General features: G+C 42.6%; 1 protein-coding gene and 1 long non-coding RNA gene across 6 annotated transcripts in view; one reads left to right on the plus strand and one right to left on the minus strand.

The window, feature by feature from the left end:
- The window catches only part of HKDC1 (hexokinase domain containing 1), a 37,653-nt gene extending 14,919 nt beyond the window's left edge, over nucleotides 1–22,734 (minus strand). Inside the window, exons 1-8 of one of the 4 annotated variants that reach the window (XM_039546982.1) lie at nucleotides 22,648–22,734; nucleotides 12,652–12,814; nucleotides 6,275–6,423; nucleotides 6,065–6,184; nucleotides 5,007–5,102; nucleotides 4,032–4,131; nucleotides 2,635–2,818; nucleotides 430–585 (exon numbers count right to left, since the gene is read on the minus strand). In XM_039546982.1, coding sequence (XP_039402916.1) covers nucleotides 430–585; nucleotides 2,635–2,818; nucleotides 4,032–4,131; nucleotides 5,007–5,102; nucleotides 6,065–6,184; nucleotides 6,275–6,423; nucleotides 12,652–12,814; nucleotides 22,648–22,665 — 986 coding nt within the window. In that variant the 5' untranslated portion in view covers nucleotides 22,666–22,734. Of the gene's footprint in view, nucleotides 1–429; nucleotides 586–2,634; nucleotides 2,819–4,031; nucleotides 4,132–5,006; nucleotides 5,103–6,064; nucleotides 6,185–6,274; nucleotides 6,424–10,880; nucleotides 10,923–12,651; nucleotides 12,815–17,792; nucleotides 17,869–20,624; nucleotides 20,847–22,647 lie in introns of those variants that run through there. The other 3 variants (XM_039546981.1, XM_039546983.1, XM_039546984.1) reach the window with 3 other exon arrangements.
- LOC120409249 lies at nucleotides 11,072–24,170 on the plus strand. 2 transcript variants are annotated; one of them, XR_005601227.1, is made up of 4 exons: nucleotides 11,072–11,273; nucleotides 12,728–12,796; nucleotides 22,582–22,668; nucleotides 23,655–24,170. It is a non-coding gene; the product is annotated as an uncharacterized LOC120409249 (long non-coding RNA). The 2 variants fall into 2 exon arrangements; XR_005601226.1 differs by lacking the exon at nucleotides 11,072–11,273 and adding an exon at nucleotides 11,490–11,513.
- The last annotated feature ends 3,230 nt before the right edge of the window (nucleotides 24,171–27,400 follow it).

Genomic DNA, 27,400 nt, shown 5'->3' on the forward strand with positions numbered 1-27,400 from the left:
GGATCTACACACATGGTTAATGTGACCAGACAGCAAATGTGAAAAATCAGGACAGGGGATATGGGTTAATAGGAGCCTATATAAGAGAAAGACCCAAAAATCGGGACTGTCCCTATAAAATTGGGACCTCTGGTCACCCTACACTTGGCCAGGTCTCTCCATTTGATACAATAAATAGCATACATTTAAATAGTTTAGTGTGTGTTTGCCTCTGTATTACTTTATTACCTATTAAAAGGTTGGTCTACTAGATTCTCCTATTGATTCTAGCACTGAATTGATTTGAGCAGAAATTTGGTCATCAATCCAGGATCCATCTCAACAATCAATTTCAAATATTTGCATATTATAATGGCATGGAAGATTACTAGTTGCACTTATGGAAAGGCTAAAAAGTAATTACTGAAGAGTGTTTTTAAAAGCTCTTACTTTTCCATAGCAGCTACATGTTTTGTCTCAATCTTGTCCTTAGTACGGAGAGCTGTTGATATCTTGCCATTGAAGAGCAGGCCTTTCTTTGCCATTTTAAGAAGAATGAGTCTTACAAGTTCTCCTAAATACAATCCACTAATCATCTTCTCAAACCTGTTAGTGAATACAAGCAATGGTTACACTCAAGAAAGATACCTAGGTGTCATCATGGATAGGTCTCTGAAGATATCTGCTCAGTGTGCAGTGGCAGTCAAAAAAGCTAACAGAACATTAGGAACCATTAGGAAAGGGATAGATAACAGAAAATATAATAATGCCACTATATAAATCCACGGTACATTCACATCTTGAATCAGGGGTGAAAGCAGGGGCGGCTCCAGGCCCCAGCACGCCAAGTGCTTGGTTGGGGCAGCATGCCGCGGGGGGCGCTCTGCTGCTCACCAGGAGGGCGGCAGGCGGCTCCGGTGGACCTCCCGCAGACGTGCCTGCGGAGGGTCCGCTGGTCCCGCGGCTTCGGTGGAGCATCCGCAGGCACGTCTGCGGGAGGTCCACCGGAGCTGCGGGACCAGCAGACCCTCCACAGGCACATCTGCGGGAGGTCCACCAGAGCCACAGGACCGGCGACCGGCAGAGCGCCCCCCGCGGCGTGCTGCCGTGCTTGGGGCGGTGAAATGGCTAGAGCCGCCCCTGGCTGAAAGTAACTTAAAGAACTTCCCAGTACGCTGGAGTCCTGAGCAGGGGGTGGGGCCTCAACTGGAAGGAGAGTGGCCTCAACCAGAAGGGGTGGGACCTTTAGAGATTTAAAGGGGCCTGGGTTCTGGCTGCAGTAGTGGTGGCTGGGAGCCCCGGAACCTTTAAATCACTGCCGGAGCTACCAGCTGCAGAGGAGGCTGGGACTCGGGGGCCATTTAAAGGGCCCAGGGCTACCACAGCAGAGCCTGGGGCCCTTTAAATTGCCACCTGAGCCCTGCTGCCGGAGCCCCAGGGTAGCAGAGGCAGCCGGGGCTCGGGCGGTGATTTAAAGGGCCAGGGGCTCCCAGCCACCACTACCGCAGCGGAGCCCCAGGACCTTTAAATTGCCAAAGGAGCCCCAGGGGTCCCGGCTGCATTAATGCTTCTTAAGCAATGTATTCATATATTTGCCTGCAACCCAGCCATTGGGAGGAGCTTGGATGAAATACACTTTTAACACAGGTTTCATCTATATGCATTGGGGACTCCTCTTTTGAGCACCTACAGGGTGACATGCAGAGAACACTTTAGAAGATATTGTATCACAGAGAAGAAGTTTTCAATCACTGACCTTGCATAGGAACTCTTGGCATTCATACTGAATGAGCGGACTGAGGTTACACTAATATTCCTAATTCTGTCACTGCTGAGGAGCTAACCCCACCTCTATCCTGTGGTCCCTCATTAACATGCAAGTAATTTCAGAAGAACACATGACAGGTACTCTTATGATGAAAAATGATAACAAATCAGCCTCACTTCCTCATTTTACTTTATCACAAAATGACAATAGAATTACTGACTAGTAATACAGTAACATTACTAGTTGCTTTGTGGGGACAGAAGGTGAAATCCTGACTCCATTGAAGTCAAGTCAATGGCAAAACTCCTATTGACTTCAGTGGGGCCAGGATTTCACCCAGAGTCTCCAACAGGACCCTTCCATCTGAAATAAAAGGAAATGGAGTTGCAGAAAATGATCCAGAATGCATGAGGTCTGTGGCTTCCAAGTCACACTGTGCAGTTCGGGGTGCCCCGGCCGGTGAAGGCTCACAGCAGCAGTGTGGCACAGCCATATAAGAGATCCCACCATCAACCGGTAGGTTACAGAAAGGAAGGGGATCTTAACTGAACCGGTCCCAGGAACACTTTGGGTATGGATGGATGGAGGCTTGAGCCAGTTTCCATCATGGCTGAACTAGTTCACCTAACCCTACTTCCATTCCCAAGGGCTCTATAGCTCAGCGTACACTCGGTAAACAGACTCAAAATGTGGAGACTGTCACAGAAAGGACTTCAGTAACTCAGACATAGGTTAGGGGTTTGTTACAGGAGTGGGTGGGTGAGATTCTGTGGCCTGCATTGTGCAGGAGGTCAGACTAGATGATCATAATGGTCCCTTCTGACCTTAAAGTCTATGAGTCTATGAGAAAGCCTCATGTTAGTAAGTGAAGGAGGAACAATACTTACAGTTGTTTTCCAGGATTGATAGATCCCAAGTCAATCTCCCTGTCAAACTCAGTCCTGAGATCATCCAGTGACCCATCGTCTCCAAAGGCTCCCCACTCAGTGTTAATGCACATCCTCCCCTCATCACCTTCCACCAGATCAATGTTACTCATTTCTTCCATGTAGCAGGCATTCGTGCCAGTTCCTGAGTGTATCAGAAATAAACAAATTTACTCATGAAGAATTAATTGAAAATACATTTTAGAATTAGATTCAATATTTCCTTTACCAGAAAATGTACTTTCATTAAGTTACATGTTATCCTATACAAAACCTGTATCTGAAACCTGTTAAATAACCATTGAATATCAAGGAAATAGTGAATGAATGAAATGAACTGAATATAAGGGCTGAGTCATTCAAAATATTTGTGCTATTTCATATTCACTCATATATGACAGTTTAAAAAAATAAAATTAGGAAAATGTGAAGCGGACATGTTATGAAAAGAGTATATGATTCTTGTTGGGAAAGGTGAGAAGAGGTTTTCCTTCTCTGGACAAAAATACATGGATTTTCTATAGCATTAGCAGAAACATTTATTTTGTAGATCAGAATCTCCTGAAAGAATTGGATAGAAACACAACTATAGCCTCCTTTATTATTTGATGATCTTTCTGTATATGAACAGGATGGAAATTCCTTTACCATTATGGACCTCTCGCTTCCTGACAGTATAAACTATAAACTATGTCATTTTTAAGCACGATTGTTGCAGTCATCAAAAGGCTTGAAAAGACTAACTGTAATGAAACATTTTCCAAACAGCTGGCCAAAAAGAAAAAAAAAACAGCTGTTAACTGTGGGTCTGACCCCAAGAGCTCTCCAATGTCTCAGGACTTGCCAATGTTGTCTTGTCTTTATTTTTTCTTAACAGAACTAAATATGTACATGCAGAGGTAAAATTTTAGGATATATTGAATTGTCCCAAGGTTAGGCAGAAGTCACTAGAAGAAAGACAGACAGACAGACAGGCATCTGTGTAAGAAAAAGAGTAAGTAGAAGCATTCAGGAAGTGATCATTTGTAAAAGATCCCAGGCAAAATAAAACAAGACAAGTAGCTTCTTTTTAAAATATAAATTTGTACAGTATATAAGATGACAACACTCATTTTACTGATTTAGGACTAAAACAATTTTATTTGCAATTTTTTGGATGTGCAGGTGGTGTCACTGAAATGTTTACTTCCATTTTGTATCCAAAAGTGAGTGACTAGTGCTTGACAATCCAATCTTTTATGTTTTTAATTTTCAAATAGTTTATTTTTGAATTGTGAAGTTGAAAATGCCTCCATCCCCCAGATTTGCTAAACTCATAAGCCTGCTTTTTCAACCCTGCTTTAAAAAAATAAAATTACCTATTATGATGCCAACTTCACAGCGCTGATCATCATATCCACAGGTCATCATTGTTCCCACTGTATCATTTACCAGTGCTAAAACATCTACATCAACATCCTAAGAAAATAAAGACCATTTACACCCTTCCTTATAGTTAAGTAACAGTGTTTAGACCTCTTAAAGTTAGTCAATGTGACTAAGATTAATTTATTTCAATGGTATTTAAGCATATGCTTAATAAGGATGGACTTAAACACATGCATAAGCGCTTTGCTGAATCAAGGCCAGAATCTTCAATTGTTCTCCCATTCCCTCCAATCCACCAGTCCATAGTCAAGAAATTAAAGAAAAACAAAAGCTCCAATTCTGACCACTGAAGTCACTAAGAACCAGGTTCAGGTATCCTTACTCATGTGAAGTGGCACCTTATTTCTTGCATAGCCCCACTGAAGCCAAAGGGAATTTGAGGGAGTAAAGAGCTACTCAACCTAAGTAAGTGCACCAGGCTCAGGCCCTAATTAACAAAACATTCATGTCAGAGCTGCACAGGTTCTTGCTGATGTCAGTGACACTAATACACAGACAGAGAACAAATGAAAAGCAGAGCTGGGTTTTTTGCCATGTTCGAAACAGTGAAATATAGTATATGCTAAAAGGAGGTCAAACAATTTTTTTTCATATTTTGTAAATATTACAAGGGACAGAGAAGGTGTAAAGGAAACTAGCTTTTTAAAGCGCCATGAATACATAAAGGAGAATGCTAAAAATTAGGTTTTAATTATGTTTCATTACTAATTTTAAAATGTAATCAAACATCCCACAGTTAGTACTTTTTATTGCAAGTACAGCAAAGTCAAGCACAAATAAACTATCCTTTAAGACTATAAAAATATGTAAGCTATCCTTCATTACCAAACATAGGCTATTTATTTCTATATGATGAAATGATTTTATTCTATTTATTATTAAGACTTCTGCACTATAAAACTTGCCTTATGCTTTCTGAGGGCATGGCGCAGAGAGCTGATCACATCTGTCTCCTGCACTCCTCGTACCTTAAAGTACTTTGTCCAGGAAAGCAGCACACCCTTTAAAAATATTCAATGTATGTTACAAATTTTAAAATAACATTTAGCATTAATAACTACAGAGGCAGTAGACAATGGAATATATTCTATCATTGGCTTTTGGAGAATTTCACTGCCACTACTTCATGTGTAAGAATTTGAGCAGAAGTAGCAGAATCACCCATTGGCAATCCACTGGGATGCGGAGTAAAGGTCTTTTCATATAAGCAGCCTTGTCAACTATAGCCACCACCAAAAATACTACAGAAGTGGTCAAAATAAGACCCTGATCCTGTTAACAAGTATGCACATGTTTCGCTTTAAGCATGAGTAGTCCTACTCATGGGCCTACTCACATACTTAATGGGCCTACTCACATACTTAAAGTGAAACATGTGCATAGCCTTTGCAATGTCAGGGCCTAATACACTAACTTCTTATTTTAAGAGAGGTAGCAAAAAACAGGCAATCAAATAAAGGCAGCCATTGCAGCTTCTGTTCCCACCCGCCATATGCTATCTGATTATTTCAATCATGTGTCCCCCAGTATTTCAAATCTACTAGAAATATCACAAACAAGAGGGATTAAAATATAAGCCTGCTTTATAGCACAGAAATACGTCTTTTGAAATCCATGTAGTATTTTCTATCAGCTGAGTAGATCATTATTTAAATCCTGTATTGACACATAAAAGAAGAGTTTTAGTTTACTGTTTCAGTTGCACTGAAATATGATAACTAATCCTTGAGATCTACTTCAGCACATAATTGTGATTCCCACTTCTTCCTCTTGTAGGTTTATAACACTATGCAGAGTGTGTAGGGTAATATGAAACTTGGTTGAACTATGAATTTTTTCTTCCTCAGAAAGCCACACAAAGGTTACTTTTTCCTACACTGCCATATGTTAACAATCCTTTCAAAAATTCTCTCTGAGTTCTACTACTATGATATAGCTACCAATAATATTTTTTTAATCTCACCTCTTCTAATTTAGTCTGTATGCAAGGAAAAGAAAACGTAAACCCAAGAGGGAATTTCTTATGTTTTATGTTTTTGGTCTCCATGAAATCTGCCAGACAGTCAGCGACATAATCAAATAGCTGTATAAAAGAGAAAGAACAGGACAGGTCAATAGCGTCAATTATATTCAACACAGAAAGCCATTCCACAGAGGAAAATGCACCACGTACTTCTGTTCCATTCCCGTGTGTGATCTCCTTTGGGGTTGGGTAGAACTGGCTCTCCATTTGAACATTCTGCTTCCCATCTTCAGACACTTTCACTTTTAAGACTCGAAACTTGGAGCCACCAAGATCTAGAGCAAGAAAATCCCCCTTTTCTGCAATAAAAACAATAAAGGTTACTTACTACTACAGCAGCATACAGTAATGTGAAGCATGACCTGAAGACATATTTAAGGTAAGTGCTTGGGATAATGAATGTACATTATCAATCATTTGGAACAGAATTGTTGCCAGTAGTTAAAGGAATCAGAGCAGTGAATAAATTCTTTAGCTCTTCACTAGATTCTGCAATGAAAATAAGGACTATTGTAGGATGTGGTATGAATAGTTGTAGGCCATATTGGAAATGCAGTCCTATTGAAAAAAAATCAACAGAACTACACACGTGCTTCGACTGGACACATGGTTAAGTGACTTCCTGAATTAGGGCCCTAGTGTCGAGTGTAGGGGAGGGATGATGTTCTCTCCTTGAATTTGAAGCAAGCTGATATATTCCACAAAGGGGATCGAGGCGAAATTGCTTGTGTAATAGTTTGACATTCAACATTTCATTTTATTATATATTAACTGTCTCCCTTGCTTTTGTTTATTTTCCTTTCCCTTCCTTAGCTCCATTGTTCTGAATAGCAGCAGAAAGACCTGATAGGTAGGTGGAGGGCCAGTGCAGTCCCTTCCCAGGCAGAGTGAAACTGCATAGCCCATATTGGGTATGTCTACTCTGCAGCTGAGAGCAAGCCTCCCAGCCCAGGCAGACAGACTCACTCCTGCTAGGGGGCTCAAGCTAGAGCACTAAAAATAACCGTCTGGATGTTGCAGTGAAGGCTGCAGTTCAGACTTTCAAGCTCACCCGACCCCCTTGGCTTCAGAGCCTGAGCTGATGTTTTTAGTGGACTAGCTCAAATTCAACCAGTGAGTCTATCTACCAGGGCTAGAGGCTTGCTCCCAGCTGTAGTGTACACATACCCACTGAAGGGGAGTCATCTTCCCCAAACAGCACTGCCTGCACCTCTCTATCCCCTAACAAATTTTCTCCAATAATTCCCCTCTACCCAGAACCTTCACATATGAAATTTCAACAAAAAATGAATTTTAAAGTATTACTTATTTATTTTAAACTAAGTTGTTTTGGAGGAGTTTGGAAGTTAAACTTGGCCTTATGAAACCATCAGACAGCTAGAGCTTGTCAAAATTCACACCATAGACATTTTTCATCAAAAAGTTAAATTTAAAAAGTAAAAAACCCTATTTGCCCCCCCTTCTCTCACTCTCACACCCTTACCCACAGGAGTTTGTGCAGCCGTATGTGACCTAAACTCCATGCCAGACTGAGATTTTATTGGCTCTGACCTTGAAAAGCAAAGCCAGAAATATACCTTAGTAATTCTATGGGCTGGTATCAGGAAGGAAAGGAGATAAACTGGATTAGTCAGTAAACTATGACACTAGTCAGGAAATTAAGAGCTGAATGACTAAAATTAATGGTGTACTATTAAATGAGAACTATTTCAAAGAGTGAAGCTCAAGGTGCAGATATTCTGAAAGTTAATTATAACAGCACACTTGAAAATTTAAACAAATTCCAATTACCTCAGAATCTGACGGAAGTTTTGTCTGCAGAGAAAACTGGTCTGTTCCAGTAATCAATGGAGAATTCAGGGAGAGTGCAAAAACGGTGTTACGCAAGACATAATTTAACAGTAAGGTACTTCACAATGTGACATATCAACAAGTCCTTGACACGAGAGAGAGAGGGACTGTTATCTGCCAGGAGAAACTGCCTAGAGTTGGCCTTGAGACAAGAGAAGTTTTGAAACAGTAATGAGACAATTGCTGAAATCAGATATCCTCTGAAGCGACTTCGGAATTTCAGGATGGGCTGAGTGTCATTTTAAAGCTATGAAAAGCCAAAGGATAACAGGCCTTACTCCATGATTTACTTTTCTGTTTTGGTGCTAGGAGACAGAGCAAGCTCTAATTTCCAGCAGTGTGACCTCTCACCCTGTACAAGACCCCACAAATGTCCCTCATTTCAAGGAGCAGCATTGATATTAATCCCACAGTTTTCTATGTTCCCTACAAATTTGCTATCTCCACTTTTATTGTTGAAAATTATCTATCATCAGAAACAAAGAGCCATGGAAATGAGGTGACAGGAAGAAGGGTTATTCACATGAAAGGGATACAGCCTCACATCATTTTAAATTTCTTGCATGAATAATTTGTGTCCCCCATTTTGGATCTGTAACTGGGTGGCTTGCTCTCGGGTTGGAGAGCCTGGGGCTAAGCCAGTCCTGATTCAAGGATGAGCCCCACACGAGAAGGCTCAGGTAATTCCATTATAAAGAGCAGCTGGGAGCTGCATGCGGGGGACATGCTCAGAGAGAACAGACTCTGCTAGGAGTGAGCAGGTTCCAGCAGAGTCCTGGGATTCTGGACTAAGGGTATGACTACAGAGCAATTCAACACCTGTGGCTGGCCCAGGTCAGCTTCCTCAGGCTCTCACAGCAGGCATTCGGGCACAGACTGGCACCAGAGCTCGGGGACCCCTCCCCGCCACAGGGTTCCAGAGCTCCAGCTCGAGCCTAAACATCTACACCACAATTAAACCACCCCACAGTCCATGCCCCATGAGCCTGAGTCAGCTGACCTGGGCCAGCTGCAGGTTAGACATACCCTAAGACTCCAACCAGGAAGGGCTGGCAGTCACCTGCTAATTCAGGAGAGACCCTGAGCAGGCAAGGAAGAGTGCAAAAGCTTTCCAGCCAGGGAGGCCTGGGGCTAGGAAGAGAACTGTTTGTTTGTGGGATTTGAATTTGGGATTTTGAGTTATTTTCTGTGAATAAACCCAGACCCCAAGGAGGGGTATTTTGACCTCAGAAAAAGTATGTGGAGTCCATGTCAGGAGCCCTATAATGGAGAAATTATTAGCAACCCCCACAGAGGCACCCCTGGCCACGTGGCACTATGTCAGACCTGGAGTGCTGCATCTGGGCCTCGGCAGGCTGAGAAGTCTGCTTGTTCAGGGAGAGACTTCACCTTTCGTTAAGCCCGTTACAGTACTTACTGGAAAATAAAGAGCTTTAATATGCATGCTGGATATAACAAATAGCAGCCAATCATGAGACAAACCACCAGGAGTCTCATCAGGATGTGTGAGAGGGAGACATTTAACAGGCTTTAACCACCAAATCCTATTAGTATTAATAGGTAGCAGGCAGCTGAAACTGTGCAGGAAACTGAAAATCAGCTCTCAGAAATTTAAGTAGAGATTGAAATTTTCCATAATAAACTCTGGTTTGAAGATGGAACCCTTTAAATATTGTGTGTGGCGGGAGTGGGGGTACTCAGAAGCTAAGGGTTTGGTAGTTGAGTGAACCCAAACCAATGCCTGCCTTCCAGAAGGAAGCTCTCCTGCTCCACCAGGCAGCAGGTAGCCCTGTCCCGCTGCGTGAGCATCACAAAGCCAATGTCTGCTAAAGGGAACCTGCTATGGCTGGCTTCTGCAAACTAAACAGAGCTGCTTTGGTAGGTTCTGTCTCCTTTGTCTGGTCAGTTCAATCATCATTCTGCATATCTCATTAGGGACTGAAGCACAGATTACGTCTTCAGTCAATTTGTTTGCTAGTGCATGGTTGATTTATTCCTGTTGCTGGAAATGAGGATTAATTCCATTAAATCTAATGAGCACTTTCCTGACAGAGTATATAGACTGTGTTGGGGAAAGCTCCTTCTGTGTTCTGTAATTTTCACAATGTGGAAACATGTATTTTTAGAGATAAACATAGAGGTACAGAAGTCACTGATGGGAACCAAACTGCATAAGGGCTAAGTAGCCATGTCAAGAAATCATGGATCCAGGCGGGAGAGGGAGTTATTAGAACTGAAATACAATAGCTGGGGTTTAAGATGAAGGCTCCAGTCCTGCAGTGGGGTTCACTCCATCCCCTGTGTCCACTCCAAGCTCTGTTGTGTTCTGCATGTAGCCCCTCACAGGATCCAGGCCTCATCATACTGCACCATTCTGGCTTCCATTAATTTAAATATTTTTCCTCTTGTATATCCAACTCAAGAGGAAAAGCATCCATTTGCCTAAAGTTATACTCATCCTCAAAATGAAAACTTCATATTGTCTCCAAATTGCATTGATGTTACTGGACTGTAGAGGGTCCCCTCATCCTATTTAATCGCAGGTCCGGTGTTGGTTTGAGCACTGCTTTGTGCCAGTAGCTAAGACTCGAGTAGTATTTTTGTATTCAGTAAGATGAAGGTTTTTAGAGCTAGCTGAGTGTTGTCCTGATAAAAGCAAAACACACCCACACAAAAGGCATTGGATATATTCATGTCATCTGACAGCACATTGTACCTGAAAAATATTAGGTGTGTTTAGACATTTTTGTTAATGAGCCACAATTATCTTCTCCATGAATGACAGCTACTCTAGGCGTCCATTTAGCTAGTTAATATTAATCCCCAGTCTTCTACTCTCCCTGCTGTGCTGCAGCTGAGCATTAACATCCAAGGGATGTGAAACCAAAGGAATGTTGAACTGTACCTGCACAGCTCACTCAACAGCTGAGCTGAGTTGTGCTTGGAGCAGGGAGCAGGTTGTCACAGCGTAGTTGACCCTTCAAGGGGAGAGAGGCCTCAGCCCCAGCTGTGACAGTTAAATCACCTCCCAAGGTAGAGAAAATGGGTCATGTGACCCAATTAGGCCTCTGGGATAAAAAATGGAGAGGACTGGCTAGTGGGAGAGAGAAGACACCAGAAGAGGAAGCAAGCTATGAGAACTGGCGCTCACGGGAGAGCAGGAGCACCCACAAAGGAGCCCAGGAAAAAGACTGGAGAGAACCTGAGAAGGACCAAAAGCCACTGGGCCCCAGGACTCCTGTGTCAAAGAGTGGAATCTCTCTTGGACCATCACAAACGCCCCGGGAGGAGGGCAGGGGTGAGCTGGAGCCGGTTCGCGTGAACCCGTTGTTAAATTTAGAAGCGGTTTTAGAACCGCTTGTTAACTAGCTTCCCTGCGAGGGAAGCTTTGATGGGCTCTGCCTGGGAAGCCTGTAATTCCTCCTCCCGGCCGCCGGGGGCGCTGCGCTGTGCTGCGAGAGCCATGTGAGCTGCCTCCTGGCCCTGTTGCTGCTCCTGCTCTTTGGACCTCTGGCCCTGGGGCTCCTGCTGCTGCCTGGTGAGTCCCCGGCTGCGTCCTGCTGTTCCCAGCCCCTCCCCCCGTGTGAGTGTCTGCGCCCCTCCCCCGCCTTCCCTGCCCCCAGCCCCCCCCGCGTGTGAGTATCTGCGCCCCTCCCCTGCCTTCCCTGCCACAGCCACCCCTGCCCGCAGCCCCCCCCCCGCCCCCCCCCAGCCGCCCCCTGCCAGCCCCCTGCCCGCAGCCGCCCCCTGCCCGCAGCCGCCCCCTGCCCGCAGCCGCCCGCAGCCAGCCCCTGCCGCCCCCTGCCCGCAGCCCGCCCGTCTGCATCACCTGCCCACAGCCAGCCCGTGTCACTCCCTGCCTCCAGCTAGCCCCACATCCACTGGTGCCCTGCAGTTCCCAGGGCAGTAACCCTGCACACCTGCTTCAATGAGGGGGGGGCAGGGAGCAGCTGGGACCCACACATGTGCACACCCTAGAGTGACCAGACAGCAAGTGTGAAAAATCGGGACGGGGGTGAGGGGTAATAGGAGCCTATATAAGAAAAAGACCCAAAAATTGAGACTGTCCCTGATCACCACCCACACATGTGAAACGGAGCTCATTTCTAGTTCAGCCCCATCTTTTTAAAAAAGAACTTTAGGTAGGGTTAAAATACATCTGTATTTTCCTGGACATGTCAGGCTTTTCGGTTCTTAATCACCTCCTGGGAAAATATGGACGTATGATAACCCTATTGGTACAAAAAATACATGCTGTCGCACATCCCTTAAATCAGAACTTTTTATAGGGAACCCGTTGTTAAGATTTTGGCAGCTCATCACTGGAGGAGGGATGTGGGACTCCTAAACTAGTGAGACAAAGGGCTAGGACTGCCAAAGGAGCTGTAGTTGATAAAAGACTGAATAAATAAGATCCCAGAAGGGAATCTTATTGTAAAGATTCTGGTCTTAAGAGTCGAGAGTTATTAACCATTGCAAAGAAACAAGAGGGAACTGAGGGCATGGTACCTGCAGGGCCACCCCAGGGCACAAGGGGGCACTCTGGGATGGCACCAACACATCCACACAGGTTACAGAGCTCCAAATTCCAAATCCAAGATGCCTGGACATACTTTGTTGTAATCCATCAATTCCTTGAACCAAAGAAAAAGTAATAATGCACCAGGATCACTCACCAGACCCATCAGGAATCGACCGTACAAATGTTGGCAGCATTTTTACAGCAGCTGTTGGGTGTGTGTCTCTTTCCAGGCCCTTCACCATCTCTGCTTGGAAGCGCGTCATCACGTCAAGTAATACATCATCAGAAAGACGCATGTGGTAAAGGAACCTGTCAACCTGAATCGGGACAGTCAGAATATTATTTATGATGAAATATCACCTAGGAAGCCTGGCCTAGGATCAGGACCCTATTGTGCTATGTATTACACACACACACACACACACCAAAAGATAGTCCCTGCCCCAAAGAGTTTACAATGTAAGTACATAAGGGATGATTTATCTCTACTAGAAGTCACTAGAGCAGGATTTCTCTCACCATCATTAGTGTTCGGTTACACAGAAAATGCTTCCTATATACAACCACTAATCACAAGGGTTTTGTGCAGTGTCCTGAGCACAGAGTTTAGGACTAGGAACTCCTACATTCTAATCCCAAATCTGCCGCTGACTTCTGAATGACCTTGGGTAACTCACTTCACTATTCTGCCTCAATATACATCTGTAAAATGGAGATGATTGTATGTACCTAACTTTCAGAGGTGGGAGAAATAGTTAAATGTTTATAAAGTGCTTTGTTAAGCACCTTACATATATGTAAAATGGGTATTTACCCTGATCCTCTGATTCTATTAGATTTTCTATAACATTAGCTATAGTCATATGATATAGGCTTAGCCTGGTATTGCCCCATTGAAACCAATAGCTAAATTTCCATGGACTTCAGTGTCAGAAGGAGGATGCCCTATATAAGAAATGCTTCAACCTATAAAATCTATTTGTAAAGACGTTTAACCCAGTATTAGTAAAATACTATCACAAAAAATATTAGTTATTTGTCCATCAGAAAAGGTCTGGCCTGTTCAATGGAAGATCCCAAGTCTTGGAGTTACACTGCTCTAACCAGAAATCGGCTGTTTGTGCAATTTTTTTCTCCTATATACATGTGTTTGGGCAACAAAGAACTGAACAGGAATAAAGACTTCAGCCATGTCTACATTACAGGGACTACAGCGGCATAGCTACAGCATTGTAACAGTGCTGGCATAACCCTGTATTGTAGACGTTTTTCTGTTACTGCAGGAACACCATCTCCCTGAATGACAACAGCTAGATTGAAGGAAGCATTCTTCCCATTGACCTAGTTGCCACTACACCAGAAGTTAGGGTGGCATAGCTCATGGGTATGGATTTTTCACTGAGCACCATAGTTATGTTGACTTACATTTTAAGCGTAGACCAGGACATTGTGCGACCTTAAGTCTCCCCACCCAGGACCAATTGATTCACCAATTCATGAGTCTCAAACAGTAGTCAAAAATTACTTACACTTGAATAGATTTGTGAGTCTTTCAGAAGAATTAGGTGTTACTGGTGCTATTAGCTAGTCCTCTGTACCCAACTTTGCAAACTCCTCATCTCTCCCTATCACCAGCACCACTCTTTTTAAATGCTTACCTGGTCTCCTGGAGCTGCTCACATCCAGCCAAGCACACCAATATCTTTTGCCTATATTTGCTGCATGAGTGGTATGATCAAATCCTTACCAAGTATGTAAGGGGAAAGTTTGTGGCTTTTAAAAAAAAATCTGCCTTAAATTTTAATTAGCATAGGACTTTAAAAATTAGGAGAAACATTTTACTATGTGTATTTTAATTTCTCTCTGGTCTGCAGAATTATAATACATATTTTCTTATGAGTGCTGTACTGATGGCCTTTGTGTTGTTTAGTCATCACATTTATTGTTTTGACCAGATTAAAATATTTCTACATTGCATAGAGCAATGTTTACAGTTAAAGAAGGCCAAATATAGGTAACCCATCTGATGTTTGTGTACACACACACACACACACACACTTGCAGTTGTGAATGTTACAAGGAAGGTAATTGTTCTTACTTTCACATTTATACCATTATACATATCTGAGTTTTCAGAGAAGGAAGATTATCCTTTGATCATTTGAAAGGATGCATCTATAAATGTCATCTCAATCCAACCTTCTATTGACTTTCCTTGTACACTTAATGTAGTTCTTTCTATGTAATACATAAACAGAACATTCAGGCTGCAAAGGCAAGCACTCAAAAGTTAGGAAATGGTAAAATTAAGATCGTCTGTGTGACTTTAATTCAGCTCTCTTCTACACATGCATTATGATACCATCTTTAATTACATGATCACATGCTTTATTCATTCCCCGTGGTCCCCTGCTTCATTTAGTACAAAGAATCGACACTACTCACTTATAGTGTGTCTAGACTTGAAATGCTACAGTGTTGTGCAGGTTTCCTTTCAGAACAAGGACTGATAGTTCAGACAGAGTGATCACTTTGTGAAAACACTTCACTTTCAAAAGATGAGCCTGGGAGCTTAAATTCATAACTCTGATAGACACTAAAAATCATGGACTGAGCAGAGACACTGGAATTATGGGTTATTACAACTATCCATAACCCACTAACCCCCCCTTCTTGTCCCACGACTGCAGACGTGTTAAGAGGCCACTCTACCTTGAAAGAGAGGGCCGGCTCCAGGGGTTTTGCCACCCCAAGCGGCGGAAAAAAAAAAAAAGCCGTGATCGCGATCGGCGGTAGCTCCACCGCGCCGCTTTCTTCTTCGGCAGCAGATCCTTCCCTCCGAGAGGGACCGAGGGACCCACCGCCAAATTGCCGCCCAAGAGCCCGATGTGCTGCCCCTTCCCCTTGGCCGCCCCAAGCACCTGCTTCCTGAGCTGGTGCCTGGAGCCAGCCCTGTTGAAAGGTCCCTTAAAATGTGGCTAAAGTAACTACTCATGCTAAACAACCTGTTCCACCTTGCATTTAGCTCTGACCTTCAGAGTACCTATCCCAGACATGAAGAGGAGCTCTGGGTGGCCTGAAAGCTTCTCTCTCTCACCAACAGAAGTTGGTCCAATAAAAGATGTTACCTCATTCACCTTGTCTCGCAAACATTAATAAATCTATCTTCACTTAACTCTTGTGAGGTAAAGCATTACCAGTCCCTATTTCAGATGGGAAACTCAGGCACAGTGAGATTAAGGTCAAGATTATACTAATTTCAGGTGCCCCAGTATGGAGATGCCTATAGCCTGACTTTTAGAATTGTATAGTACTATCTATGTTCGGAGCACAGTTCCCATTGACTTCAGTTTCAGCTGTGAATGTTCAGCAGTTCAGCAAATCAGACCTGATTGTCTCAAGTCAGGCACCCAGAAAATGAGGTGCACACATAATTATTGGCCATCTGTGAAGAGCTTGGTTTAAATAACTTGCCCAGCATAACACAGGAACTCTGTGGCACCGGGATAGAATTTTATTTTCTGGTGTGACATTCAACAGCCTTAACCATGACACAGGCCCCTGTCTCCCTCCACTGTTCTGTCTCATTCACTAGACACCTTTTGCAGTTTCTGCAGCAAATGAGATGGGGTCCTACAGACAACAGCTTCATTCACTACGCATCGCTAATTCATCCCAGAGCCCCATCCATCCTGTTCACTGAATGAGAACAGGGTCCCATGGAAAAAGTAGTATGTGAGCACAATTAAAACTCTATGCATCATATTGACACCCACATGGATCTTTAGCAGGGTTAGAATCATTAGAACCACTGCACAGATCTCTACCACCTGTCCTAACTGAAAGCAGTAGTAGGTTGGCATCCTCTGTGTGGGCCAGTCACTAGAAGATGACCCACACGCTTTGCCAGTGGAGTTCATAGATATTTGCTGACTCACAAACCCTTGATATTATTCCAGATTCTAACGGGAGAGTGTTCTAGTGGTTATAGGTGCTTATGCCCCTCTCCTGCTCCATTTGCCCTCATCCCTCTGCCCCACCCCATATCTGGCCCCTCTAGCCCCAGTTAGTGTTCCCACACCACTCAGCTCCCTATTCCAGTTCCCCTCCTTCATTCTACATACCACTCATCCCCCTGGTTGCTCACCACAGTCCCCACTCCCACGTCCGCCATGCCTCCAGGCTAGGCACCCCATCCCTCTGCATTCCAATCAACTTATATTGATTAGGAATCGGCCTAAGAGAAACTAAAATAAGTCACACAAACCAAAATATGAGTATCTACCCAGGTGCTCGCACTGGTTTGACTAACACAGCAAAGGAAAAAGAACAAGGAGTACTTGTGACACATTAGAGATGAACAAATTTATTTGGGCATAAGCTTTCATGGGTTAAAACCCACTTCATCAAATGCATGCAGTGGAAAATACAGTAGGAAGATATATATACACAGAGAACATTAAAAAATGGGTGTTGCCATACCAACTCTAACAAGACTAATCAATTAAAGTGGGCCATTATCAGCAAGAGAAAAAACTTTTTGTAGTGATAATCAGATGAACTGCAGAACTGGAATTGATTTGCAAACTGGACACCATTAAATTAGGCTTGAATAAAGACTGGGAGTGGATGAGTCATTACACAAAGTAAAAACTATTTCCCATGCTAATTTTTCCCCTACTGTTACTCACACCTTCTTGTCAACTGTTGGAAATGGGCCATCCTGATTATCACTACCAAAAAAAATTTTTCTCCTGCTGATAATAGCCCAGCTTAATTGATTAGTCTCATTAGAGTTGGTATGGCAAGACCATTTATGCTCAAATAAATGTGTTAGTCTAAGGTGCCACAAGGACTCCTTGTTCTTTTTGCTAATACAGACTAACACGGCTACCTCTCTGAAACCTGACAGCAAAGGAAGAATCTGTCATTTGTTTATATAGATTCCCTTCTTTTGCAGCATCCCTTCCAATTCTACCGGGTTGATGGTTTGCAAGCTAAGCTGGTGCTGGCAACACATTTCTGTGCTTGTCAGAGCTGTCAGAGTGATGGCAGAGTATTACAAGCAGAAGTCTGTTTATACACAGAAAGGGCTTGGCAAAGCCATAGAGGATCAAGCTCTCTCCCACTCTGACACTTCCACCGTTCCTGGGCTCTCAGTGGGAGGAACCACTTTCAGGGTCAAGGTTCACTCTCCTTGCCCAGTCAAATCCAGGCTTTTCTGAACAGTCAATCAGCAAGTGTGCTAAGCCTTTCCCCACCCCCTCCAGCTTCTAAAATTCATTTCCAACTTACCTTGCTAAGTTACATATTTTTGCACCAGAGAACTAAGCCACTGATTTACAGCACAGGTGGATTGTACCCAAAGGCCATCTCAGCCTTGCCTATGGCAGCATAACCATACGATTTAAATAGGACCTAGTGCTGTGAGGTGCTGAATGACACCTGGAATGGTGAGCACTGGACCAATGGGAGCTGAGTGTGCTCTCCTCCTCAGGAGGAGCAGGTCCATAGGGAACCAAAGGCTGATTTCTTTTCCATCTTTGGAGTTATCTGTTTTAAACTGCAGCCCTACTTTAGCTGTCTGAGCTGTTTCCTGGCCATTGGCCATGAAAGGGGTTCAACAGTGGAGATTGGAGAGTGCTTTTACAGCAAGTCATGGTAAAGTAATGGTGAGCCGCTAAGAGGCAGTTTCATTTAAATGGGATTGGGGATTGATTGGCCTGTTCTATTGCCAGATATCGATATTTGCATGGACCATTTCTGGAAACTAAATGACTCATTCACAGTCCCATTTAAAACCAATGAGCCAAAGTTATCCAAATCACAAGATGAAAACCCAGATAAGAAACAGGCAAATCTATCAGGTGCAGCCAGGACCCTGGGAATAAATTTATCATCTAAACGAGAGATTGCTGAAAACATTATATTGAAATATGTTTTAAGATAAAGGGAAAGGGCAAGTTCTCTAAGGCACTCCCATCTCTCTCTCTCTCTCTCTCACACACACACACACACAATTTTCTCCAGAGAAGCTGATAAGTCTCTGACAGAACTATCTGAATAGTGATAAAAAAGTTATTACATCTCTCCTTTTGCAGAGGTCACCCCCTGATCATCAGCTGCCTTTAGAAAAAAACAAATTAAGGTGTGCGTGTACGTGCTTGTTAGGCTTAATGTGTATTCTAGTTGCATTTTCTCTGGCTCAGTTTGGACAATCACCTTGTTTAGCAGCAGACTGTGGGCAAGCATAAACCCTTTAGGAGCATCTGCACTTAAGATAAGGGAGCCCTTCAAAACAAAACATTCCAGAAAGACCAAGCACAGCCTCCTGGGATCTCTAAACTACTTTACAACCAAAGCAAGGTCATACCATTAAGTGGTTTGATTATAAAGATAGGGACCTTCATAAGATCAGGAAAATCTCTATAGAAAGTAAAATTCTCTAACAAGCTCCCTCTCATCCCATTGGACCAACACAGCCCTTGTGTTCAGGGTCTTGCCTTTCCTGTGAAACTGTCATTGTAGCAGTGATGAGCTGAGGAGGGCTCTGGAGTCTCCTCACATCTTTGGTTAATGAAAAATCAGCTGTACCAGAGACAGCTTATATCTGGGCTCCATAAAAATACTTCCAAGTGGTTGGCTTTGATTGCAGCAAGTAGCAGGCTGCCTTTTTTTTTTTTAATGTCACTCCCAGAAACCTGACAATGGCTTGACTCTTCCGTTAAAATTGTACATCAATAAACTCAGGGTATTTTCCAGGGGGAAAAAAAGCGCACACAACTCCAGGAAACATGCTGTTCCAAGTGCCACTGCTTGCTTCCTTAGTTATGATCATGAAAAAATGTTGGAACACAAACTGAGGTTTATCACAGACTGAGGGGAAAATCTGAGATTTAGCGCTGCTTGTTAAGAGATAGGCAGCATGTTACCCATTGCAATGTCCACTCATCCTCTTTCTAAAAGGAAGGACATTGAGAGAGCACCCAGCAAGCCCTTCCAGCAGAAGGCACTCTATTTTTCGGGGGGGGGGGGGTGATCCAACCTTGTTCTATTGCTGGACTAGCCCAGTGGTGAGGCTTACGTCACTCATGGGTATCTTGGCTCATTTCCTCTTGCTCCTTTGCTTAACAGCCCACTCTTGCTTCTGGTTTGCTCATGTATCTTAACAGCCATTCTTCCAGCTCATTAGCGAGAGTGGCAATGACAGGGCCCAAAGGGACTCTAGTGTAGATCCCTCTTCTCCAGAGACAGGTGGCCACAATGTGAGGGTGAGGTGGTGTTAGGTCAGGAGGTGGGAAATCCAGGGTTTAACAGAGATGCAGAAGACTAACTCAAGGAGCATGCAGAGTGTGTAAGGGTTTTATGCTGCAGTGCCATAAGTCCACATACCAGCGCTTTGCCAAGAGACAAGACTTTGCTGTCTACTGTTTACCCAAGGCAGGGCACCATCAGCTAGTTTGCTCACACATCAAAAGCTTAAAGTCTGGTCTGTCTAGGACTTCAATGTTTACAAATCTGAGTTTTAATTAACAATAATCAAACATCTTGGCTGAGATTTTCAAAGCCAGCTAGAAGATCTGGACATAAAAACTTTCCCATTAAAATGATCAGGAGTTGTGTGTCCAAATGCCCCTGGGCCTGATCCAAAGCCCGCTGAGGACAATGGGCATCTTTTCATTGGCTTCAGTGAACTTTGATTTAGACAATGAGGTTGAGGTTTTCAAAACTGAGGAGGGGTCTGAGTCAAAGTGACAATGCAACCAAACAAGAGTGCAAGTTTCTCATACTGTGCTTCACTACAGCACTATGCCGGAGAGCACTTTGTTCTTGCGCATTTTTAAAAAGAAGCCTCAGAGCTAATATTGTAGTCTTCCCTTATGGAAGATTATTTACACATTCACTATATACAGAGTTTTGTTTCCTAGCGCTATTCCACGTTTATCAGATCTGAAGACTAAAGGAAAACAGGACTGTTTTAAAGTCCAAAGATTTACCAACCCTTTGATCTCCACCTCTTTGCCAGGAGCATACTACACAGCATCCACACTCTTTTTTGCTCAGACAGTAAAATAGTCTCTGCTCTCCTGTAACCCACATCAATCTTACCAACAAATAAGACCTTACCTTTTTGATTTGATCTTCTTTTAGTTTTGTAAAATAAAAAGCTAATAAATGCACAGCAAACATTTTCTTGAAGCTTATTGGTGCTTCAGTGGTGACCGAGCTGCTGTGAATAATTAATTCCAAAGTGGCAGATCTTATTCATGAGCTAAGTGTTAGAAAGACTTCAACAAAGCCATTTCCCCAGAGTGAGATATTAGAGCTCCTGCGAAATCAAGTCCAGGACTTAATCCATTCAGTTTGGTTGGTTCAATGATTAAACTTCAGTCTGTCTCTCTCTCTTCCCCACCCCCAGCCAGTCCCTCCCTCCCCCGATACAAACTTTATTGTCTAATAGTAAGCATCTGGCTAGCTGCCAAGGTGAAGGGGGAAAAAAAGATGCGTATTAGCCCATTCAGGAATTTTTACCACTTAACAATCCAGTTACTATGCAATGCTCTTTGCTTAACCCAGCACCATCTTGTGCAGCATTTGACAGACTTCCAAAAGAATGTGACAAACACAAGCTGCTTCAATGAACTTTAGATTAGAAGAAAGTTATGCAGAGCTGTTGGAATTCAGGATGTTTCTTTCATCTGGTTAGCATTCCAGTTTTTGAGACAACCCGTGTTTCTTAATAAGGTGTATCTCACTTTCTGGTACACACAGCACATTATTCCCTGGGGCTCGTCTCAGTAAGCACTCACACTCACCCTGGCCAAGCAACATTTGCCCCTACTTTTACCCTCTTACAATTCCCAACTTGCACACATCATTCTCCCTTTGTCCATGCTGCTTGCAGAGGCAATGCGTGGAGGGTGCAGGAATGGGGGATCATGTGCCCCCCCATTTCTGCCAGGGCTTATATGCCCTGCCCTGAACCCCGCTGCATACCACCAGAACCTTTAAATTGTACCCCTCCCCCTGCAATCAACAGGTATGTCTCGTCTCTGGCTGCTTGTGATGGCAAAATTTAAGACATATGCGCTCAGAACTACATATGCAAGGGAAAAATTTGGCCCATTTGGCAGCTGGACAATTTTAATATTAGACTCAGTCTTAGAGAGAAATTCAATCATAATTTAAGGTGTGCAGCTCTCATTGAGAGAGGCACCTATTGACGTCAGGGCTGAATTTAACTATATCTCTAGCTTTTAACGTTTTTGTCAAATAAATACTAGAAACAAGAACAGAAAAGGCAACTGCAACGCAAAGAAGATGAGCATGCTGTAAATAAGAGTATTTCTAAACTAGACCTTTCACTTAAAAAAACAACAACAACCCAATTTAAACACCTTGCCAGTCTGAGATCATGGTTCATTTCTCCCAGATTCATCTTTTAGTAAGTACTAACAAGACACACACACGCACACGACTTGTCTCTTTACTCATTATGTACTTTTCTCATTTGAGTCACAGTGCTGGCTGGCCAATTAAATTGAGAGCATCACCTTTTAAGCTTCATTCCTCTTTGTTCCAAAGCTCATTGTGTGTCTAATACAGGTTTAATTTTCACTCTCTCATTAGGAATATAAATAAATGCCACATTAAAAGAGTCTCAAAGATTTTAATTACCAGACAAATTTTGTTAATCAAGTGGTATTTGTCGGTTTCATTCTGATAGCAAATTCAATCAATCAGAGGCTTTCAGTGCATCCTTGCTTTGGATAAGTAGGAGGGTGAGGAAAGAAGGAAAATTACTGTTTCCATTCAATTGATTTTTCAACACACTAACAGCCATTAAAAATAAGAAACTGGCACTACTCTGGCCAGAGTGGTCTAGTGACATTAGCGCAAATGACAACTGAGGCCCAAATGAATATACCAGCTTCAATTAGCTGTATCATGGTTTGTTACTTGTTCATACATATTAAATATAGCAGTGTTTTATCCAACAAGCAGTTACAACCCCTCCCTCCCACTTTCAGATCATAAAGCATCACAACATGACTTTTATATCTTTGTAATACTCCCTTTGCAGCCACATCCTGAGGAATTATGGAGTGTTCTAAGGCGGATGATCATCTCTAATCCAGCATGCAATTACCTTACAGTCAAAGACCATCAGGTAAGAGCCTCATAACCAGGATGGAGAGCTTTTAACAAAGGTGTGCATGCCTCGAAAAAATTCCAACACCTGCCCCTACATCAAGGGAAACACCTGTTAACACCAAGGTCCCATAGGCAGGGGATGCTGGTGATGGTTCTGCTGCCTGCCAGCCTCTTACTCAGACTGCTAAAGGCTCATACTCTCTGCTGGGAGGAGCTGACGAAAGATTCTCTCACTGGAGATGTACAGCAGCATCTACAGCCTACTGCCTCTGAGCAGACCCCCTTGGACAAAGCTTCTGGTGGAAGGAGAGGGATAGCTCAGTGGTTTGAGCATTGGCCTGCTAAACCCAGGGTTGTGAGTTCAATCCTTGAGGGGGCCACTTAGGGATCTAGAGCAAAAATTGGTCCTGCTAGTGAAGGCAGGGGGCTGGACTCAATGACCTTTCAAGGTCCCTTCCAGTTCTAGGAGATTGGTCTATCTCCAATTATTACCTTTTTTAGAGGTCTGGTCCTAGGATAGGGGATAGCCACTTCCTCTTCCCTCAAATGGGGTGGAGTGGGTTCATCCCACAGTGTCATCTCAGCACTCAAATGCCTTCCATAAGACTCTCCCTTCAGTGGGATGTCATTTCCCCAGGGAAGCATGGGAAAATTTAAACAAACACTAAGGGTAGGTATTAACCCAGTTTCCCCTGGTGGCAATGCTGATGTAAGCCACAGTATGGAGAATGTGGATTCCAGTGCACGCGCTCTCTCTCTCTCTGGTAGAGTATAGGGAAAAGGTGGTAAAATGCCAGGAATAGGTAGTTGAGGTAGGAGCTCAGGCTACTGGAGAGGAAGAGCGTAGCTGTCGAGTACCTGGGGTGAGGACATGCAGTCTCACTAGCATATATTTTACATTTAAGACCAAAGAAAGCTCTATACAAATGAAAGCCTAGGTCTCCCCCAGTCATTCAGTAACCATTATAATTATTCCTTATTAATTTATTATTTCTACTGCAGTCATGGCCAGTTTCCCCAATCAGGGTGTGAGACACTGCCCATGAACAGAGAGAGACACGCCCTGCCCTGAAGAATTTACAGTCTGAAGCCCCAACTCTACAAACACAACTCTGCATGGACCCAGGCCTCCAATCATATTGATCTAATTGCAGGATCAGTATCTTCTGTTGGAGACCAATGGATCACTACAGTTTCTCATTTGCCAATGAATACTTCCCCAGATGTGCTTTTCTCCAAATGCTCCTGTGTCCTAAATCTCACTACAAGTTTCAGATAAATCTCATTTGAAGTTTCTCAAATGATTGACAACTCAGCTATTTTTCATATGTGGTACACACACAAAAAGGTACAAAAACTTTTTAAAAAAAATTAACACCTCCCCCCTTCCCTGAGTTTCATCTCAACAAAATACCATGTACGAATGAGTTCAAATCTGGGCAAAATAAATTTCTTCAGTAGCCGCAGGACAGGCAAACTTTGATGGAAAAAAGTGACCTTTCTGAAGACTTTTTGGATTTGGGGGCAATATTAAGTTTCTCCTGACTTGGTTTTACCAGGCGTGACAACTCTTTCTAATAGTTTAATAAATTAAGCTTGTTCAAACTATTTTGATGTTATGCCCCACTCATCCCTCCAGCACATTTTCTGACTGAGTTTTATTAGTTTATCTGGTGCACCGCTCTCCAAAGCAAATGCTCCATTCTCAGCTTCAGGAGTCCAATCTTAGTTGCACACTGGAGTTTAGTGATAACAGTATCAGGGAAGTGAAGAGTCATCACTTGGCTTCACCTCATGTCAAATTCTAAAGCTCTCATTTAGATTTCAGTAAGTGGGAGATAAGTATGTATTTCATTTTCACCACCATATTGGATATATGCATTTTTTAGGACAAACTGCACAAAGCTCAGTTTTGTCTAAGGTTCTCTTTAGACATAACCATTAGCAGCACCAGGCTGCAAAATAATAAGATAAAATGTGTACTTAAGACATTGTCAGAGTGATTGAAGAAAACACCTGGAAGCCCCTGTCCAGCAAGAGAGGGGGGGAAAAAACCTGTCTTACCCTAACTTCTACAAAACCTCCATCTCCTTTACACTGTGTAAGAATTAGAAGGTCAAACTGGCTTAGGAACAGTGTCTTCAGAAACAAAGTTGCTTAAAGTGGCTCTTCCAACTGAAGGTAAATACTGTGTAAATTACAATTTATATTTTATCAGGGAATCAAGCTTTTATTCATTTAAAAGTGTAGGCTGAAAAGCGTGTTGAACTTTCAAAATATAGGAGCACACAGCACAGGCTCCATGCACAAAAACACTAGACACGGGCCATTTGGAAGTGTTCTTGTTTTGTGCAAACTAGACTCCTGTTAAAAAATGTGTTCCTGGTGTAGCTTTGAAATATCAGTTTTGATCATACCATGTGAGGCCAATTTGACAGCAATGTTAATTAGATCTAATGGCAACAGTGCCATTAGCTCAGAAGAAAAGAAAACTTTCTTTTATGAAAACCAGCCCTCAAAATGCCTGAATAAATTTCAGAGCTCTTACAACAGTTACTATGGAGTCACTATGGGAACAAGCAGTGAATTACACTGAAGTGCTAATCTCAGCAAAATACCAAAAGAATGCTGTAGAGTTACCTAGCTGTTTTCTCATTAAAAGGGGCTGTTGCTCAAACAAAGATTTCAGTTTACTCCGCCAAGTACCCAAATGAAGCCTTTCCTTGCTAAAAATATACATTAAAAAGCAGGCTTGTGAACAATTAAAGGATAGACTGGTTATCAAAACATAATGGAAGCACGGAGTATAGCAGGAATGTGGATTTTGTGTGTGACATACCCATGATGGTTGAGAGCAGGGAGGGGAGCGTTAGCATTATACAACGTATTGTTCTGAATTGAAGTTTAAAATTTGGACTGAAGTCTGTAGCCTAAAACTTAAAAAAGCATAGATTTGCAAGGGGTCAGAGAACTCCACAACAGCATACCAGGGGGTGCAGAACTGTCTGTATGAAGGTCAGTGGTTTTCACTCCTCACCATTGCACATCAAACACTCAATTTCTAACCATTTTGAATTCAAGCCTCAGAGAGATCATCCTTAAAGAAAAAAAAAAGTCCAGAGAAAGCCTTTGCCATAATCTGTCAGACAGCTGTTTAGCTTTGTAAATAAAATAAAGTTACATGAACTTGGAAAACAATTACACACATTTCACAAACCTAATCAAATACTTACCCTGGGGCTGGTACATATAATGCACTGGAAGTTGCTAGTAAAAGAAACAGGTGCTTTCAAACTGCTACATGCTGACACAATGCTTGTTTCCATACAGGAGCTTGTGGATTCTGTTGTACTCAATATCAACTAGAGTTTAATACGATATAACTGGGTGCAAATTAAACCTTTAACCCAATCAGTGTAGGTTTGTATCCAGACATTTTAGAAAGTCAGAATCAGTTAAAAGGAAGTTCAAACTTGCTTTCAAGTTTGCAAAAATCGATGGGAAGAGCTCTAACATCCGAAAGTGCCACAACTCCTCTCCACAAAACAAACACAGCAGGAAAAGCAGTGTAGCTTCCTTCCCACAGCCATTACAACATGCCCCAGTGCTGACAATCACTTCTTTGGACAAAAGTCGTTTCAGCCTCTAAACACACTTGTTGGTGTCTTTGAAGAAAGGCCAGAGATCAAGACTGTCACCTTAAAATGATCCAAATCAAACTAATTTAGTTATCAGGGCTAGAATGCTGATGAGCATGTGCAATCAGGCAAGAGCATTCCCTTCCCTTCTACAAATTGTTTGAAATATCATGTAGTGATTAACTCCATTTAAATTAAAAAAAAAACCTGTCAAAACAGCCAGATAAACTGAAGAAAGGTCAAACTAAACAGCCAATTTTCCAATTTTAAGCTAGCTGGGTAAACCTCTCGTAACGGCGTGTCGGATATACAAAGGTCATGGATGTCTAAGTGCACTGCACTGCACATTGCACTCTCTCAATTTTTAGTTAATCTGGAATAATGTATTTTACTTCCTCCCCCAACAATTAAGAATTATGAAGGATGATCTTGAAATTAAACAAGAAATAAAATACATTATAACACACAGAAGAACAGAGCCACTGAGCTATCCCTCCCCCCTGAATAAGATCAAGTCTAACTTTCCCCCAGGGTAAAAATAATTTTTTTTAAATGTATCAATTTTTTCCCTAGAAGCCATCAGATAGAAAGAACTTAAAAGGGCTATGACCTTTCCTCCAGAATTTCTGTGAGAGAGAAATACTGTAAATTGCCCACATCTAGGACATTAACAGATAAATGCTTTCCACCTGATTACTTCAGATTTTCAGGGAAGGCAAAGGTTGAAAAGCATGAGATTCTAATCTGATTTCCTATGAAGTGGTACATTACCATTTATAGCACTTATCTGTTGAACTATGTACTATACAAAGGTGTGGAATGATTAGTGAATTCATTACTAAGGAAATATACCTGACCATTATGGTAAAAACAGTTTAAGTGTGTATTTTGTAAGGATGTTTTAGATTCAAACTTTCATATAGGAACACACAGTATTTCTTATGCTGAATGTCATGGTCGTGAGAAAGTGCGTAACAAGTCAACAAAAGCAGAATTAATAAAATAACCTTTCAGCTACAAGACTCCATCTCTGAATATTTGCTTCATAGAACTAGCCACCAGGGGAAAAAATGCAACAGCACCAGTGTAATCCAGAGATGCCAGAAAAGG

This window comes from Mauremys reevesii, linkage group 7, assembly GCF_016161935.1.
Source record: "Mauremys reevesii isolate NIE-2019 linkage group 7, ASM1616193v1, whole genome shotgun sequence".
Classification (NCBI taxonomy): Eukaryota; Metazoa; Chordata; order Testudines; family Geoemydidae; genus Mauremys; species Mauremys reevesii.